Source organism: Rhinoraja longicauda, chromosome 36 (genome assembly GCF_053455715.1).
Source record: "Rhinoraja longicauda isolate Sanriku21f chromosome 36, sRhiLon1.1, whole genome shotgun sequence".
Taxonomy (NCBI): Eukaryota; Metazoa; Chordata; class Chondrichthyes; order Rajiformes; family Arhynchobatidae; genus Rhinoraja; species Rhinoraja longicauda.
Genome location: NC_135988.1, coordinates 2533868 through 2553207, shown reverse-complemented (window position 1 = coordinate 2553207; position 19340 = coordinate 2533868). Strand labels below are relative to the sequence as shown.

General features: G+C 45.9%; 1 protein-coding gene across 1 annotated transcript in view; it reads right to left on the bottom strand.

Moving 5' to 3' along the window:
• Nucleotides 1-19340, bottom strand: part of LOC144610257 (scavenger receptor cysteine-rich type 1 protein M130-like) — a 73202-nt gene that overhangs the window by 1924 nt on the left and 51938 nt on the right. Inside the window, exons 7-16 of the mRNA XM_078428846.1 lie at nucleotides 17458-17769; nucleotides 16214-16528; nucleotides 14546-14860; nucleotides 12820-13134; nucleotides 10507-10824; nucleotides 10349-10423; nucleotides 9945-10256; nucleotides 9776-9811; nucleotides 1490-1606; nucleotides 641-748 (exon numbers count right to left, since the gene is read on the bottom strand). Coding sequence (XP_078284972.1) covers nucleotides 641-748; nucleotides 1490-1606; nucleotides 9776-9811; nucleotides 9945-10256; nucleotides 10349-10423; nucleotides 10507-10824; nucleotides 12820-13134; nucleotides 14546-14860; nucleotides 16214-16528; nucleotides 17458-17769 — 2223 coding nt within the window. The remainder of the gene's footprint in view (nucleotides 1-640; nucleotides 749-1489; nucleotides 1607-9775; nucleotides 9812-9944; nucleotides 10257-10348; nucleotides 10424-10506; nucleotides 10825-12819; nucleotides 13135-14545; nucleotides 14861-16213; nucleotides 16529-17457; nucleotides 17770-19340) is intronic.

The window sequence follows — 19340 nt, the reverse complement described above, 5'->3', positions numbered from 1 at the left end:
TTTCACGTGAACACTACCCCCTCCTCCTCTGATCATCCCAGGCACCCTCAAACACCCTTTCTTTCCACTGCGGCCACCCTTCGTCTCTCATTCCCTTTCGTCTTCCCCACATTCTCAACCAGCTGATCACCAATCCCGACCCGCACCGGGTCCACTCTTTTCATCCCTTTTTCCCCAAATCCCCACCATCCCACTCAATGGTTCCATATTTGACTTGCACGTTTCTTTCTCTTCAGATTCGACCTTCTGCCACCCTTTGACCTCCATTTGTAGCTTATCACCTCCAGCCTTCGTGACGACTTCCACTCTTCTCCATCAAATTAACTTATCTGCACATTAAACCCTTCCCATATAGATCTACCTGTCATTTCTCAGATCTTGCCCCACCTCTTCCCCTCACTTCTTCCAATGATCTCCCTCCCCCGTGGTCCTGAAGAAGGGTCCCGTCACGAAAGGTCCTCTGCCCATTTCCCGTCATAGATTCTGCCTGACCCGCTGAGATCCTCCATCAGATTGTTTTTATTGCTTGACGTATCTGTTGTTCTTTTGTTTTCTTTTTACTAATTGATCATTAATGCAATTGTTGGAATTGAGGCGATATTTATGCTTTGAAAAGTGGATGCCAGGTGCAAATACCCACCTGAATCATGTGTCTGACTGAAACTCTTGCCAGCGGGAGTATCCTCAATCTCTTCATAAATTGCCTGGTAAAAGCCGATCGGTGAGCCCCTGCCACTAATACCTGCACCTGCCGGAGACACAGTTGGGTTTAACTTACTGACATGCAAGACGTGAATTTAACAGTTACAGGTAAACCTTTGTGAACAAGATGCAAAATGGTAACGTGTTGACAATTAAGGGAAAGTGTTGGTGAGCATAAACATGGAAGAGTCCCGCTGCACGGACTAATGTCTTATTGCAAAAACGAGCTATTAATATTAACACCAGGAACATCGAAAGCACAGTGGGAACAGTTCCTGATATTTACTCCCTCACGCTGGCGCTGATTACATTCTGGGTGACGATATTAGGTATTTGTAGATAGCAGCAGTGTCAAGATGAAATGAAAGTTTCGCAGGTTTGTCAATTTAGGAAGTGATAGATAAGGATTGTGTTGCATCAAATGAATGTTAAGAGATGGGGAATAAGGATGTCCTAGTTCATTAAACGTGAGGAAAGTGCGACATCTCGATGTGATGAATAGAATCTAATCAGAATGCTCAAGGTTATGCAGCGGGTCCGCAGAAGTGAAACGAGCCAAATGTTGAACAGATATATGAACGACGTTCACGTGAACAATCGAGCAGCCATCCAACAATTAATCTTTCCATTCTGTTACTACAAATGGACAGTTCCAATAGAACCGCTTAAAGAGTTACAAAATACACATTTAATAATGCAAGAACATTGGGAAAACTGGTTGGAACCGGAGTCTCATTGACTTATGAGATACTATCTGGAACAATAATTGTGTCAAGTTGACCCTCACCTCTTTTTGCTGCCCGTCTCCGTGTTATCAGCATCAGTGCGAGTAATTCACCGATGAGGAGGATTCCAAGGGTTATGCAGGCGACAACAATCATAGAGGGCATCTTATTCCCCAACACTAAAATACAAATTCAAGAATAACTTCAAAACAGTCGTTATAGCTCCATAGTTAAAGCAGGTGCAGCGAGCTTTGATTAATTTTAACCTCTGATTGTGCATCTTCCTTCGCCATGAATTTTCCCAATAATCCTCTGGGGCATTGCAGCGGATTAACAGGTGAGTGGAAACCAATAAAAAGACTAATTTTCATTCAGGCCTCGTTTAGCAGTACTATCCCCTGCAGTGGTCCCCATTGGATACAGGCCGCGTGATATCTCATGGCAGGGAGGGCAAACTAGCCCGAAGCAAGTTATTTTGAATTCCACTCATATTTCCACTCACGGTTCTGGATTTGGAACGATTGCCGGTTCAAGAATACGTTAAAATATCCCCAGAATAACTGCGTCTGCAAATAGGCTGTGTGACTTCAATGGTCAACACCAAGGATCTCACGATAGAGGAACTCGAATAGAAGGATACATTTTCGGAGTCGAGTCTGAACTTGCTTAATGAAAACAAGATGAGCAATAACACTCATAATTGGGGCTCTGCTGTTGACGTCTTGTTTTACATTTTTCTGCCTATGACCACGACACAGAGGTTATGACGGCAAAGAGATGTAGAATGATATCAATGGAATTCTCTGTCGTGCTGGGCGGAACGGAATTAATACAGAATATATCGGAAAGTCCTGATTCCTAACCAGTGCCGCCCTATCCAACTAGCTGATGCATAGTTATATTCAAACATAATGTGCATCTGCAGAGCTCGGCGCACACCCGGTATCATAAAATCCAAATCAGAGGAATACGGACACCAAGAAGTGCATGTCTTAAATTTTAACGTCATTTTGCTCAGGATGATGCTTGTTAGAAAAGGCCGAACATCTATCATGCGCACTAAGAGTAAGTCGTCGCGGGTATTTCGATTATACTTTATAGTTTTGTTTAATAAGGGAACTCAAGGTAAATGAACCGCTCGGAGGTAATGACCAGCTTTAATCTGCCATTTGAGAGGGAGAAGGTTAAATCAGAAGTGTCAGTGTTGCAGTTGAACAAAGGGGACTATGAAGGCATGAGATAGGAGCTGGTCAAGGGCGACTGGAAAAGGGCCCTAGCAGCAATGAGGTGGCACAGCAATGGCAGGAATTTCTGGGCATAATACAGAAGATGGAGGATTATTTCATTCCAAAGAGGAAGAAAGATTCTAAGGGGAGCAAGAGGCATACGTGGCTGACAAGGGAAGTTAAGGATGGAATAAACTAAAAGAAAAGATGTACAACACAGCTAAAGAGTAGCGGGAATCCAGAGGATTGGGCAACTTTCAAAGGACAACAAAAGGTAACAAAAAGGGCAATATGGGGTGAAAAGATGAAGTACGAGTGTAAGCTGGCCACGAATATAAAGACGGATAGTAAAACCTTCTTTGGGTATGTAAAGAGAAAAAGATTAGTAAAGATAAATTTGGGTCCCTTGAAGGCAGACACAGGTGAAATTATTATCGGGAACAAGGAAATGACAGAAGAGTCGAACAGGTACTATGGTTCTGTCTTGACTGGAGGTGCAGCTCCTGACTGGACGTGTGACAGAGTTGGAAAAGCAGCTGGTTGACCTCAGGGCCATCCGGGAATGCGAGAGTTTCCTGGACAGGACCTACTGTGAGGCTGTCAAGCCAAGGGTCCAGGTCGAGCGAAGGTGGGAGACCGTTTCAGGGGAGAGCGAACGTGGACTACAGGAGACCCCGGTGGCTGTGCCTATTGCAAACAGGTACACCCTATTGGGAACTGTTGGGGCAGAAGACGTTTTCAGTCCAAGCGGCAGTCGCGTTGGCGGTTCTATCCCAGGCAAGGAAACTCGACCGGGGAGACCGAAGTCAGGAAGAGCCATAGTAGTCGGTGACTCCATTGTCCGAGGTACGGACAGTAGATTCTGTGGCGACAGGCGGGAGTCGAGGATGGTTTGTTGCCTCCCTGGTGCCAGGGTTCAAGACATCACGGAGCTGCTTCAGAACATCCTAGCCTGGGAAGGTGATCAACCGGAAGTAGTTGTGCATGTGGGCACAAATGACGTCGGGAGGAAGAGGAAGGAGATACTGCAGCATGAGTTTAGGGAGTTAGGAAGAAGACTGAGAAGTAGGACATCAAGGGTGGTTATCTCTGGACTGCTGCCTGTACCTCGTGTTGGTGAGGGCAGGAACAGAGAGATCGTGGATTAGAATGTATGGCTGAGGGGCTGGTGCAGGGAGCAGGGATTTAGATTTCTGGACCACTGGGATCTCTTCTGGGGTAGGGGGGAACTGTACAAAAGGGATGGGTTACACCTTAACAGCAGGGGGACCAACATTCTGGCAGGCAGGTTTGCTAGTGCTACAAGCGTGGCTTTAAACTAAGTAGTGGGGGGGGGAAGGGGTTGGCAAATTGGGAATATGAAGATGAAGTTAAAGGGGAAGCGAATACAGGAGAAACTGTAAAGGACTCTCGTATGAATGGGAAGGGAAGTTCTAGAAGGGATATGAGAGTAAGGTCAGGGCCAATTGTGACCGGTGTGAGAGGGGAGGTAAATACCGAAGTTAAAGTGTTGTATTTAAATGCGCGAAGTATAAGAAATAAAGTGGATGAGCTTGAGGCTCAGTTAGACATTGGCAAGTATGATGTTGTGGGAATCATTGAGACATGGCTACAAGAGGACCAGGGCTGGGAGCTGAATATTCAGGGGTACACAACGTACAGAAAAAACAGGTAGGTGGGGAGAGGGGGCGGTGTAGCTCTGTTGGTAAGGAATGATATTCGCTCCCTTGCAAGGAGTGACATAGAATCAGGAGATGTAGAATCAGTATGGATAGAGATGAGGAATTGTAAGGGTAAAAAGACCCTAATGGGAGTCATCTACAGGCCCCCAAACAGTAGCCTCGACATAGGGTGCAAGTTGAATCAGGAGCTAAAATTGGCATGTCACAAATGTAATGCTACGGTGGTCATGGGAGATTTCAACATGCAGGTAGACTGGGAAAATCAGGTTGGTAATGGACCCCAGGAAAGAGAGTTTGTGGAGTGCCTCCGAGATGGATTCTTAGAACAGCTTGTACTGGAGCCTACCAGGGAGAAGGCAATTCTGGATTTAGTGTTATGTAATGAACCTGACCTGATAAGGGGACTCGAGGTAAATGAGCCATTAGGAGGCAGTGACCACAATATGATAAGTTTTACTCTAGAAATGGAGAGGGAGAAGGGAAAATCGGAGGTGTCAGTATTACAGTATGGCAAAGGGGATTACAGAGGCATGAGGCAGGAGTTGGTCAAAATTGACTGGAAGGAGGCCCTAGCAGGAAAGACTGTGGAACAGCAATGGCAGGTATTCCTGGGAATAATGCAGAAGTTGCAGGATCAATTTATCCCAAAGAGGAGGAAAGATTCTAAGGGGAGTAAGAGGCACCCGTGGCTGACAAGGGAAGTCAAGGACAGCATAAAAATAAAAGGGAAGAAGTATAACATAGCAAAGAAGAGTGGGAAGCCAGAGGATTGGGACTCTTTTAAAGAGCAACAGAAGATAACTAAAAAGGCAATACGGGAAGAAAAGATGAGGTACGAGGGTAAACTAGCCAATAATATAAAGGAGGATAGTAAAAGCTTTTTTAGGTATGTGAAGAGGAAAAAAATAGTCAAGGCAAATGTGGGTCCCTTGAAGACAGAAGCAGGGGAATTTATTATGGGGAACAAGGAAATGGCAGAAGAGTTGAACCGGTACTTTGGATCTGTCTTCACTGAGGAGGATACAAAAAATCTCCCAGATGTTCTAGTGGCCAGAGATCCTAGGGTGACAGAGGAACTGGAGGAAATCCACATTAGGCAGGAAAAAGTTTTGGGTAGACTAATGGGACTCAAGGCTGATAAATCCCCAGGGTCTGATGGTCTGCATCCCAGGGTGCTTATGGAGGTGGCTCAAGAAATTGTGGACGCATTAGTAATTATTTTCCAATGTTCTATAGATTCCGGGTCAGTTCCAGTGGATTGGAGGGTAGCTAATGTTATCCCACTTTTCAAGAAAGGAGGGAGAGAGAAAACGGGAAATTATAGACCAGTTAGTCTGACATCAGTGGTGGGGAAGATGCTGGAGTCAATTATAAAAGACGAAATTGCGGAGCATTTGGATCACAGTAACAGGATCGTTCCGAGTCAGCATGGATTTACAAAGGGGAAATCGTGCTTGACTAATCTACTGGAATTTTTTGAGGATGTAACTAGGAAAATTGACAGGGGAGAACCGGTGGATGTGGTGTACCTCGACTTTCAGAAAGCCTTCGACAAGGTCCCACATAGGAGATTGATGGGCAAAATTAGAGCACATGGTATTGGAGGTAGGGTACTGACATGGATAGAAAGTTGGTTGACAGACAGAAAGCAAAAGTGGGGATAAATGGGTCCCTTTCAGAATGGCAGGCAGTGACTAGAGGGGTACCGCAAGGCTCGGTGTTGGGACCGCAGCTATTTACAATATACATCAATGACTTGGATGAAGGGATTTAAAGTACCATTAGCAAATTTGCCGATGATACAAAGCTAGGTGGCAGTGTGAACTGTGAGGAAGATGCTATGAGGTTGCAGGGTGACTTGGACAGCTTGTACCGGGCCCTGGTGAGACCGCACCTGGAGTACTGTGTGCAGTTTTGGTCTCCAAATTTGAGGAAGGATATTCTTGCTATGGAGGGCGTGCAGCGTAGGTTCACTAGATTAATTCCCGGAATGGCGGGACTGTCGTATGTTGAAAGGCTGGAGCGATTGGGCTTGTATACACTGGAATTTAGAAGGATGAGGGGGGATCTTATTGAAACATATAAGATAATTAGGGGATTGGACACATTAGAGGCAGATAACATGTTCCCAATGTTGGGGGAGTCCAGAACAAGGGGCCACAGTTTGAGAATAAGGGGTAGGCCATTTAGAACGGAGATGAGGAAGAACTTTTTCAGTCAGAGGGTGGTGAAGGTGTGGAATTCTCTGCCTCAGAAGGCAGTGGAGGCCAGTTCGTTGGATGCTTTCAAGAGAGAGCTGGATAGAGCTCTTAAGGATAGCGGAGTGAGGGGGTATGGGGGGAAGGCAGGAGCGGGGTACTGATTGATAGTGATCAGCCATGATCGCATTGAATGGCGGTGCTGGCTCGAGGGGCTGAATGGCCTACTCCTGCACCTATTGTCTATTGTCTATTGTCTATTGTTGTGTGAGTGGGCGGATGCATGGCAGATGCAGTTTAATGTGGATAAGTGTGAGGTTATCCACTTTGGTGGTAAGAATAGGAAGGCAGATTATTATTTGAATGGTGTCAAGTTAGGAAAAGGGGACGTACAACGTGATCTGGGTGTCTTAGTGCATCAGTCACTGAAAGGAAGCATGCAGGTACAGCAGGCAGTGAAGAAAGCCAATGGAATGTTGACATCCATAACAAGAGGAGTTGAGTATAGGAGCAAAGAGGTCCTTCTGCAGTTGTACAGGGCCCTAGTGAGGCCGCACCTGGAGTACTGTGTGCAGTTTTGGTCTCCAAATTTGAGGAAGGATATTCTTGCTATTGAGGGCGTGCAACGTAGGTTTACTAGGTTAATTCCTGGAATGGCGGGACTGTCATATGTTGAAAGACTGGAGCGACTAGGTTTGTATACACTGGAATTTAGAAGGATGAGAGGGGATCTTATAGAAACGTATAAGATTATTAAGGGGTTGGACACGTTAGAGGCAGGAAACATGTTCCCAATGTTGGGGGAGTCCAGAACCAGGGGCCACAGTTTAAGAATAAGGGGTAGGCCATTTAGAACAGAGATGAGGAAAAACCTTTTTAGTCAGAGAGTTGTGAATCTGTGGAATTCTCTGCCTCAGAAGGCAGTGGAGGCCAATTCTCTGAATACATTCAAGAGAGAGCTAGATAGAGCTCTTAAGGATAGCGGAGTCAGGGGGCATGGGGAGAAAGCAGGAACGGGGTACTGATTGAGAATGATCAGCCATGATCACATTGAATGGCGGTGCTGGCTCGAAGGGCCAAATGGCCTACTCCTGCACCTATTGTCTATTGTCTATTGTCTTCACTAAAGAATACATAAACAATCTCCCCAATGTATAGGGGGCGGGGGAACTAGGGAGACAGAAGAACTGAAAGAAATGTGCATTAGGTGAGAAATAGTATTGGGTAGACTGATGGGACTGAAGGGCGATAAATCCCCAGGATGTGATGGTCTGCATCCCAGGGTACTTGAGGAGGTGGCTCTAGAAATCATGGACGTAATGGTGATCATTTTCCAATGTTCTATTGATTCCGCATCAGTTCCTGTGGATTGGAGGATAGCAAATGTTATCCTACTTTTCAAGAAAGGAGCAATAGAGAGAAAACGGGGAATTATAGACCAGTTAGCCCGACTTCGGTGGTGGGGAAGATGCTGGAGTCAATTATTAAGGAAGTACGAATGGCATATTTGGATAGCAGTAAAAGGATAAATCCAAGTAAGCATGGATTTATGAAGGGGAAATCATGCTTGACGAATCTTCTGGAATTTTTTGAGGATGTGACAAGTAAAATGGATGAAGGAGAGCCAGTGGATGTAGTGTATCTGGACTTTCAGAAAGCAACTGATAAGGTCCCACACAAGAGATTAGTGGGCAAAATTAGAGCACATGGTATTGGGCGTAGGGTATTGACATGGATAGAGAATTGGTTGGCACACAGGAAGCAAAGAGTAGGAATAAACGGATCCATTTCAGAATGGTTGGCAGTGGTGAGTGGAGTGCTACGAGGATTCGGCCGCAACTATTTACAATATATATTAATGATTTGGATGATGGAATTAAAAGTAGTATTTGCAAATGACACAAAGCTGGGTGGCAGTGTGAACTGCCAAGAGGATGTTAGGAGGGTATAGGGTGACATGGTCAACTTGAGTGAGTGGGCAGATGCATGGCTGGTGCAGTATAATGTAGATAAATGTGAGGTCATCCACTTTGGCGGCAAAAACAAGGAGACATAAATTATTATCTCAATGGTGTCAGATTGGGTAAAAGGGAAGTGCAACGACACCAGTCACTGAAAGTAAACATGCAGGTACAGCAGGCAGTGAAGAAAGCTAATGGCATGTTGGCCTTCAGAACGAGAGGATTTGAGTATAGGAGTAAAGAGGTCCTTCTGGAGTTCTACAGGGTCCTGGTGAGACCACATCTAGAGTATTGTGTGCAGTTTTGGTCTCCTAATTTTAGGAAGGATATTCTTGCTATTGAGGCAGTGCAGTGTAGGGTCACGAGTTTAATCCCAGGATGGCGGGACTTTCATATGAGGAAAGATTGGAAAGGGGCTTGTATTCACTGGAATTTAGAAGGACGAGAAGGAATCTTATAGAAACGTATAAAATTATAAAAGGACTGGACAGCTAGATGCAGGAAAAATTTCCCCAATGTTGGGGGAGTCCAGAACCAGAGGGCAGAGTCTAAGAATAAAGGGGAGGCCATTTAAAACTGAGATGAGGAAAAACGTTTTCACCCAGAGAGTTGTGAAATTGTAGCTCACAGAAGGCAGTGGAGGCCAATTCACTTGATGAATTTAAGGGAGAGTTAGATAGAGCTCTAGGGGCTAGTGGAATCAAGGGAGATGGGGAGAAGGCAGGCACTGGTTACTGATTGTGGAGGATCAGCCATAATCACAATGAATGTCGGTGCTGGCTCGAAGGGCCAAGTGGCCTCCTCCAGCACCTATTTTGTATGTTTCTATGTAATAGAGCGAACCATTTTCTCCACTGACGCGAAATGCAACCGTCAGTAGGGAATACCGACACCTGCAAATTCTTCTCAAAGTCACAACCTATCTTGATTCCAACACATAATACGAATTCATTAAAAGCCGTTACTCTAAAATCAGTAATCCTAACCGAAAAATGCATATAAATTCTGCCAACTGCCACCTGTCATTGGGGCAGCTGATCGCCACTTTATTGGGGGTGTCGAGGGCGGACAGCAATGCGGACGTCCGCATTCTGTGCCGTCGCGAAGACATGTTAGCTGGAGTTGGACACACTGTTTGCAAGTCTGGTTCGAACACTGGGCTTGACAATGTGTAAACCATCCATCGCATCCTTAGTAATTAGCAAATCTTACCAAGCGAATATCAGCACTGACAGCAAAGATTGGAATTCCGACAGTCAACATCGAGTGAATAATAAATACCTGAAATGCTGGAGCCAGTGGGAGTCAAAACTGGATCTGTGAACATTATTGCAAAGACATTCTGTCAATTTCATCTATTTAGGTTTTCTCCATTAAAGAAACAAAAATTACATTTAATTTAGATTTTAAAGTGTTATAATGATCCAGGAATCTGCCGAACAGGACGTACCGGAACATATTACAATGACATCTTCCTTGTGATCACAGTCATGTTGACCGAGCGGTGAAGACAGACAACTGGACAGGAATAATTCAGCTCCTGTGCATTTGACTTCATCCAGCCAGATCTCCCCGGAGACCGGGGCAATGCTAACCGCTCCTGGACTCCAACTAGCAGTGCCACATCCCAACTGCCTGCAGACCACATTGGCATCGGCAAGATCCCACGAGTCATCACACACCGTGCCCCAGCTGCTGTTGAACAATAACCGAACCCTTCCGGAGCAATTGTTGCTGCCGCCATCAAGCCGCAGTGGTAGTTCTGAGTAAAGTTTAAAATAATCACATATTATGCGTTAAATACACATCCGGAATTGACGTCAGGCTGGTGCTATAATTAATATTTTGACTCGCCTGGTAAACGGCGAGATTGAGATTCATTTCCTCCGTCGCAGGCCTTGCCACTGGATCCCTCTGGCATTTCGGCATCTGTGGAGAAAGGGTGAATGCTGAAGGTTTTATACATTCAGGTTTAATATGTCAGCCGCCATATGATGTCTTTCTTGTGTTACCTTCACATTCAACACCTGCATCCTCCATGTGCCGACAGTTGTGTTTCCCCCAAGGGTCTGATTGACATTGCCAAAGAGTCGCCTCGTGCGAATTACAATCCATCTCATCGAGCCATATGGGCCCAGTGCCCGCTCCATATTTCCCGGCGTCATCATAAAAAGATTTGAGAGGTCCACATTTTAGTTGTTTGCAGATCACTTCCGCATCCTTTCCGTAAAGCTTCTCGGAGCACACTGTCCCCCATGTCCCGTTGTACCGCACCTCCACTCTCCCTTCACATCGATGCTTTCCGTTCACCAGGCGCATCTCTTTGTGCTCTGTGAACGAAGCATCACAATGTTCCCATCAATAGCCAGCAAAGATTCTTTGTCGCTGAACATAAAGCCATATCTAGATTAACAAAACAACAAATCGCCAGAAACACTCATCAGCGAGGGTTAGTTGCGAAAAATAACTGCGTCGGGGAATCACAAAGTGAGCTGTTCAGTCAAATTGCCGAAAGTGGTGGCGAGGGGAGTATGTATCTGGTGGTGAAACGTTGTTGAGGTTTTGTGAAATTGCGAAAGATCAAACTTTGAAAGTGGATACTGGCGGGATGGAAGTTAAAGGAACAAGGACACCTTGTTCTTGTCCATGATGAGGGGACGCGAGCAGAGATTCCAGAAATAACTGAACGCCAATAATTGGTAAGTGATTCTGGAATCATCTGTGAAGAAACCCCACGGTTTAACACTTCAAAGGGAATGCTCACTTCGCGACCCGTCGGTCCTTTCTTCTGATCCGCCGACCAAATTCCCACTCACACTCTGTCCCTTCTCTCTGTGACCTCCTTCATTGTAAAATTCGTCACAATAGAAGCTTGAGGGACCACGTTTCATCTCCAGATACATGGGCCTGGGCATCTTAAGTTCCACCGCACTCAAGAACGAATTTCCTATCTTTAGGTGTTTCGATGTTTCTCTGAATGTATGAGAACTGCCATTCCTATCTGTCAGTATTTTGTGGTCAGTTTTGTTTTCGAGATTAACCAGTCCAACTGCGCACATTCCATGTTAGTTTCAAATTGTTTTGCGCGCTAGGAAATGTTCTTGAAACATGCGTGTGCACATGGACGTTTAGAAGCTGCATGGTAGATAATTAGGATCTGTCGGTTTCAATGGGTAGGTTATGTAGAATCACGATTAAAATTACAGCACGCATTATGAGAAATCCATTCGTGAAAATATGTAGGGCAATTTCGAGAGTTAAAGGCTGAAAGTGAAATTGGCAGTATTTCATGAGAAAAAATCATCTTCCAGCACGTCGAAATGACGATTCGCAATCATAATCCCAAATAAAAGTGTATAACATCAAGTGCATTATCGGGGAATCTGGATCATTTACCTTTCCGTTCCCCAAAAGATAAAAATGCGTGAACTTGAGCTTGTAACTACAATTATTTGTATTTCCAAATAAAATTTAATTCCAAACCAAAATTATTTGTATATCCAAACGCATTTGAATGTATGAAAGGGATATGTTCCTCATTGATAGATGCTTACATTGCAGGTTATAATGTGAGAGAGTTGCTATTCAACGCAAACGTGCGTTTTACGAAATACGTTTCTGGAATTGTAGACGACTGTCGGCACACAAGGAGATGGAGTTGTAAGAGGGCGTTAGGTCTGCTTGCCTTCCTCTGTGGGGGAAGTCACGTTTCAGCTTAATTTGGTGAGGGCGCATTTGCTGTTCTTTGTGCAGTTCTGGTCGCCCCATTCCAAGAAGAATGTGGGCGCAGAACAGCTTTACTAGAGGTGCATTTTTTAATGACGAGAGGGCAGACGGTGAGAGAGACAAAGATTAAAGAAGATGTTCGTGCCAAGTTTCTAACACAGGGAGTGGCGGGTGCCTGGAACATTCTGCCAGGGCTGGTAGTGGAGGGAGATCGGATATTGACATTTGGAAGGCATTTCCATCGGCATATGCACATGCGGGGAGTGGAAGGGAATAACAAGGACGGGCAGAGCAGATTGGTTCAACTTGGCATTATGTGCGGCGCGATATTGTGGGCAGAAAGGGCTGTTTGTGCGCCGCACTGTTGTTTGTTCTATCTTCCCGTGAACCTAGGAAACTGCTGATGGAGAAATCAACAGAGCTGCGCGCGGAATGAGTTTGATGTGGTTTAGTGGGTGACAACTTACTCAGAGTGAAGCCTCTGCACCGTTACCCGCAGTCAATGCTCCCCTTGGATGCTGTAAATTATTTATTACATCTCTGGAATGAGTCCTCCCATCCCATGCTGCAGAGAATCAGCAGATTGAAGGTACCCTTACCGGAACACTTCACTGTCACGTCTTCTTTATGACTGCAATCGTGTTCACCCAGCGGCGCGGAGGGACACTCCCAGAGATACGATTCATTTCCCGAGCATCTTACGTCATCCAACCAAATAGGACCACGACTTCCTCCACAGTATCCAAGAGGTTTATCTTCCAAAGCATATCCACAGCCCAGCTGCCTGCAGACCACGTTATCGTCAAGCAGATCCCAGAGGTCATCACAAACTGTGCCCCAAGACCCGTGGTAATAAAGCTCCAGTCGTCCAGCACATGCACTTCCACCCCCGGTCAGTCGTAATCGGCGGTGGTCTGTTGAATAACAACAAGGGAGTTGATCAAAGGTTTAGGTTATTATTGTCACGTGTACCGAGGTACAATGAAAAACTTTTGCATGCTATCTGGTCGAATCAATTAATACTATACATTAATGCAAACAAGTCAAACTCAAGTACAACAGTTCGAGCAACGGGGGAAATACAGCGTGCAGAATATACTTTTCCGCATCGTAGCGCACCAGTTCTATCAACAAAGTCCAATGTCCGCAATGGGGTAGAGGTGAATCGGACAGTATCCTAGCTTACGGAAAGACCGTTCATAAGCCCCATAATGGAGGGGAAGAACAACAAAATAGGGGGTCCCATATGTAGCATTATACATTATGTGTTGGTTAGAATTTCTGAATCTGCTTCTACAATTATATTTTAAAGGAATTTTACATTTAGCTCTGAGAAAATCTAGAGGAGAATTTGAAACATAAAATGCTGGAAGACTCCGTCTGAACCCACAGACTGGCTCTCCGACTTCAAACCCTGCAGAGATACATACATGGACATCACGATCATCCCAGATGGGTGACCCCTGGCGACCGATTCCTTTGTTCGAGGAACCGCCCTCAGGACCACACTCGGCTCACAGTGGCAATCATCGGCCATGCCACTCGGTGGTTGTAGACTATTCACATAGAACCGGATGTTTTCAGGGTCTGGGCCATGGGCTCTTCATGTCAGTGCGCTCTCTCTCCACTCTCTCGCTCAGCCTCAGGGCTGTCAGGAGACGGGGTGGTCCAGACGCGGGGCAGCGACCAACGTGGCGCTGTAGCTTGTTGTCAAAGCGTCCGACTGTCTGTTCACAATGGGGGTCAGGAGAACTCGGTGAGATCGGGGTGATGACGCTCGGGTAAACCCCGCTCGCCTAGAATTGCTCATTAGAAACAGGCCCCGAAATCCCCATCTGGAGCCAGCCCGGCAAAACCACGAGCTGTTCCTCGGAAATGCCGCCGGTGTTGTTCCACGCCACACCAGGGCGTTTCTCGTGTGTAGACTTCTCCTTCACACGGTCCACTCCTCACCATCGCCTGCCATTGTATATTGTCCCCAGTGTGTCACTGAGTTGTAGAGTCTGGGGTGGCAGTTGTCGGGAGAACACAATGGAAATCGTGTAAAAAGGGATTTGGTTATTGGCGCGGAAATTATGAGCCCAAGAGCCAGATGCCGATCTACATATGTGTAAGAAAGAACTGCAGATGCTGGTTTAAATCGAAGGTGGAAGAAAGGTCTCGACCCGAAACGTCACCCATTCCTTCTCTCCAGAGATGCTGCCTGTCCCGCTGAGTCGCTCCAGTATTTTGTGTCTACCGCCGATCTACAAAGCTCTGCAACTCGAAATTCATCTTTCACAAAGTTTATCATTTTTTAATTTTAAACTTGGTAACAGTATTCACCTGAACACAGGACCCCAACGCCAATGCTGTCAGTGGGAAACGGATTCATGGTAAATGTGCTGCAATTTCGGAGTCGCGCCTCGTCCCCTTCACACTGAACGTCGGTCACCCACACGGGCAGCTCACTCTCTCCGTACCTGGAGGAGTTGTAGGCGAATATGGCGGAGCCGCAGCCCAACTCTCTGCAGACCACGTTAGAATCATTGATGTTCCAGGAGCGATCATGTACTCTTCCCCAGCGGCCATTGTGGTAAACCTCCACTCGGCCGTCGCAGCGGCTGCCCCCATTGCTAAGTCTCAGAGACCAACTCTCATCTACAAAACGAAATATGTTGACTGATTTTTTTTAACTGAAGCCAAAAAATTCCATACATTATCAACACGTTGCTGGTCAGCTACTAGTTGTCAAGGTTGTTTACTGCAACAGTTGCCCACATGTCGTTTCGGCAGATAAACAGGACCACTCTGCGTGCACAGAAAAGCACACCGAGTAATATACGTGTCGAACCTAGAGAGACGGGTCCAGCAACAAGGAAAAACTGTCTATTGAAGAAACACTAGTAAACGATAGTCACCCATTCATCAAATAGCTAATATACTAATATAATGTACAGGGCCCCAGTGAGACCGCACCTGGAGTACTGCGTGCAATTTTGGTCTCCAAACTTGAGGAAGGATATTCTTGCTATTGAGGGCGTTGGTTCACTAGGTTAATTCCCGGAATGGCGGGACTGTCGTATGTTGAAAGACTGGAGGGACGAGGCTTGTATACACTGGAATTTAGAAGGATGAGAGGGGATCTTATCGAAACGTACACGATTATTAAGGGGTTGGACACATTAGAGGCAGGAAACATGTTCCCAATGTTGGGGGAGTCCAGAACCAAGGACCACAGTTTAAGAATAAGGGGTAGGCCATTTAGAACGGAGATGAGGAAAAACATTTTCACTCAAAGAGTTGTGAATCTGTGGAATTCTCTGCCTCAGAAGGCAGTGGAGGCCGATTCGCTGGATGCTTTCAAGAGAGAGCAAGATAGAGCTCTTAAAGATAGCGGAGTCCGGGTGTATGGGGAGAAGGCAGGAACGGGGTACTGATTGTGAATGATGAGCCATGATCACATTGAATGGCGGTGCTGGCTCGAAGGGCCGAATGCCTTACTCCTATTGTCTATACTGATCAGAACTGAATGCAATGCGCTCGGCGAGACCCGCACGTCGCTTTTCCAGAAAGTGGGCGGACTCTTTTGGAAGTCTCCGTTTACTTTTGTTCTCTATCAGTAAAGGAAAGCAGTAAAGTGTTCAGTGAGTCAAATAAACTTGTTAAATAATGGATTTTCCGTTTCCAATTCTACATTGAAAACCCGCGAAACCGTGCCAATCTCTCCTCTTAGTCGCCCACTGTAAGACCATTAGGAAGATCTTTATTGCTAAACTTCAGAATTCTGCACTACACACTCAAGTTCAGTCCAGCGACAGGTCAAAGCACTAAAATGACCCCGTTACCTACCAGTGGGGGAGATGAAGGACAACTGACGCCCTTTGAAAAGAAACCAAAGATGGTTGCCACGAAATGGCAGATTCATTCAATTGTTAAGAAAAGTCACTCCTGTGAACATCTCAGCGACCGGAGAACCTTTTCTTTTCCGTACAAAGGACTTCGGTGACTCACCTGAGCAGATGAGACTGGCGTCGTTTCTGTGTGAACAGCTAATCTGATCCCAGGCTGAGACTGGACAATCAGCTAATCGGGACTCGTTCCCCCGACAACGGTAGTTCTCCTTCCACACAGGGCCGGTTCCTTGGCCAAAGTGAGCACCTCCGGGCGTTGCGGCCACTGCACCGCACTGTAGGTGTTCACAGACCACGCCGGCAGCATCCAAGCTAAAGTACTGATCACAAACTGTCCCCCACTTGTCTCTGTGTAGAAATTCCACCCGGCCAGAACATCTGTTCTTCCCACCCACCAGTCGTGGCTTAGGGTTCCCTGTTTTAGTAAAAAACAAACATGAAGGCAGTTAATTACTCTCCGGAAAATTGTTTCTGCCTGCTCATGCTCCAGGGAATTCACCTCCACATATAATTCTATTCTAACCCCCCCCACCTTTCCCCGTGTCCCCTCCCTCCCCACATCCACCCAAGGCATCTCAAACGCCATTCAACTCTTCAATGACTTTCAATTGGCTCATGTTTACCGTGCAGGTCAGGCCCCTTTACATCTCCCTCACCAGGAAGGTCTCAAGGCTCTCAGGGGTTTCCTCGATCAGCGATCCAAAGAATTCCCGCCCTTTAACTCCCGTCCCCCCTCCCACCCTATAATCACTGAAGAAGGGTCCGGACCCGAAACGTAACCTATCCATGTTCTTCAGGGATGCTGCCAAACCCGTTGAGTTACTCCAGCACTTTGTGACTTTAAAAAAAATCAGCATCCACAGTTCCTTGTTTCGATGAAGTCTGTTGAGATTCGGTCTGGAATACTGATGGCTGGATGTTTCGCTACTTTGGTTGAAACATAACGTTATGCAGGAGGCAAGATCATCTTCTCTCAAGAATTGTAAAAAAACCTACACTTGACCCAGAGAAAAAAATCAAAGTGCTGGAGTGACTAAGCGGGTCGAGCAGCATCTGTGAAGGGAACTGATCGGCGACGTTTCCTGTACGAACCCCATAAGTTTAGGTAAATTTGTTCACAATCATCTTGAATTGTTCTACATTAATTTTATCAATTAGCAGACCTGTCCGGATTTGCTGGCGGATTGCTGTTTACGGGCATGGAAGTCACCTAATGTAGGTATTCTTAATTTCCCCCTTCCTTACTCCAAATTGAACCCTTCTCAAAATAAATGTCAACAACTGATCTCTGTATTCCAAGTGCAATTGAGGTTTAAAATTATTTCCCTCAAAGGCGGCACTCACCAGAACAGATCACACCGACATCATTCCCGTGGTTGCAATGATGAGTTCCTGAAGAACGAGGGCAGTGCCAAAGGCTTGACTCATTACCCTGACATCCAAAGACTTCGTTCCGCACAAGCCCAGTTCCCTCTCCGAAATAGGCCGCTCCCAGCACAGATAGAGCGCGTCCGCATTGAAGCTGATTGCACACCACTTTGGCATCATTTATATCCCAGTGCAGGTCGCACACGGTTCCCCAGGTATCTCCATATACCACCTCCAGTCTTCCCGTGCACAGGTCATCTCCGGATACCAATCTTGGCATTTTGTGATCTGAGAAAGATATGAAGCACGGTCGTATTGTAAGCAACTGTAAGAATAATCTAAAGATGATTCCTCTGATTCTCATGATAATCTAAAGATGAAACCCTCAACACAATGCAACAGAGGAGAAAGTTCAAAGAGAAGGTGAACAACTCAAGAACAAGAGCTGAAAAAAGCTTTGGCCCAAAAGTACAACAGATGCCACAAAGAAGTGCGAAAGAACATCAGGAAGGACAAGAGAACACTGGTGGAGAGGGTAGCCAACGAGGCAGTAATTGCAGTGACTCAAAGGAACATGAGGGAGTTGTGTACCATCACAAGGAAATTGTCCGGGACATACCTGCACAGTAATAAACCAATTATAGACAAAAACGGCCAACTACTTTCAACCCAGGAGGCGCAGCTCGACAGATGGGTAGAGATTTCGAAGAAGTCCTAAACAGGCCACCACCGGCAGTGCAGCCACATATTCCCAAAACCAGGATACCACTACATATTAATGTGATAGACCAATAAAATCAGAAATAAAGGCTGCAATCAAGCAACTGAAAACTGGCAAGGTTGCTGGCCCTGACAATATTCCACCTGAAGCCCTTAAAGTAGATATAGACTCATCAACAGACATGCTCTACGGCTTCTTTGGAAGAATTTGGGGGGAGGAAAAGACACCCACAGAATGGGCAGAGGGATACATTGTGAAACTGCCAAAAAAAGGTGACTAAAGAAAATGTAACAACTACCGAGGGATCACCCTACTTTCTGTAACTAGTAAAATTCTCAACCGGGTCATCCTCAACCGTCTTCAAGAAGCTGTAGACGAGAGGCTACGGGACCAGCAAGCAGGACTCAGGAAGGATCGCTCATGCACAGACCACATAGCAACACTACGCATCATCATTGAATAGTCTATTGAATGGAACACGTCCCTGTACATCGACTTCATCGACTTTGAGAAAGCGTTTGACAGCTTAGACAGGACAACACTATGGCGCCTAATGGACCACTATGGAATTCCCACCAAGATCATAAACTTAATCAAGAACTGGTATGATGGAACCTCATGCAAAGTTATGCATGCAGGCCAGCTCTCCCAGAGCTTTAGTGTCAAGATGAGCGTCAAGGAGGGATGTCTACTGTCACCATTCCTGTCCTCCTGGCAATTGACTGGATCATGATGGAAACAACTAAAGGGAAAAGAAATGGAATTCAGTGGACAATGTGGGAACAGCTAGATGACCTTGACTTTGCTGACGACATAGCTCTCCTTTCACACACACAGATACAAATGCAGGAGAAGACGGACAGACTCTTACAAGTTGCAACAAAACTTGGTCTTACACCCAATACAGCAAAGACACAGGTGATGAAGATTCATTCCAAAACCAGCAACCCTATCCTCATGCACAGCACAGCCCTGGAGGAGGTAGAAACATTCACATACCTAGGCAGTGTTGTGGACTGGAGGGGCAGATGCAGACATAAAAAGCAGAATCAATAAGGGTCGGGTGGTGTTTAACATGCTCAGGAAGATCTGGAGTTCAAAATACATCTCAATAAACACCAAAATACGCATCTTTAAC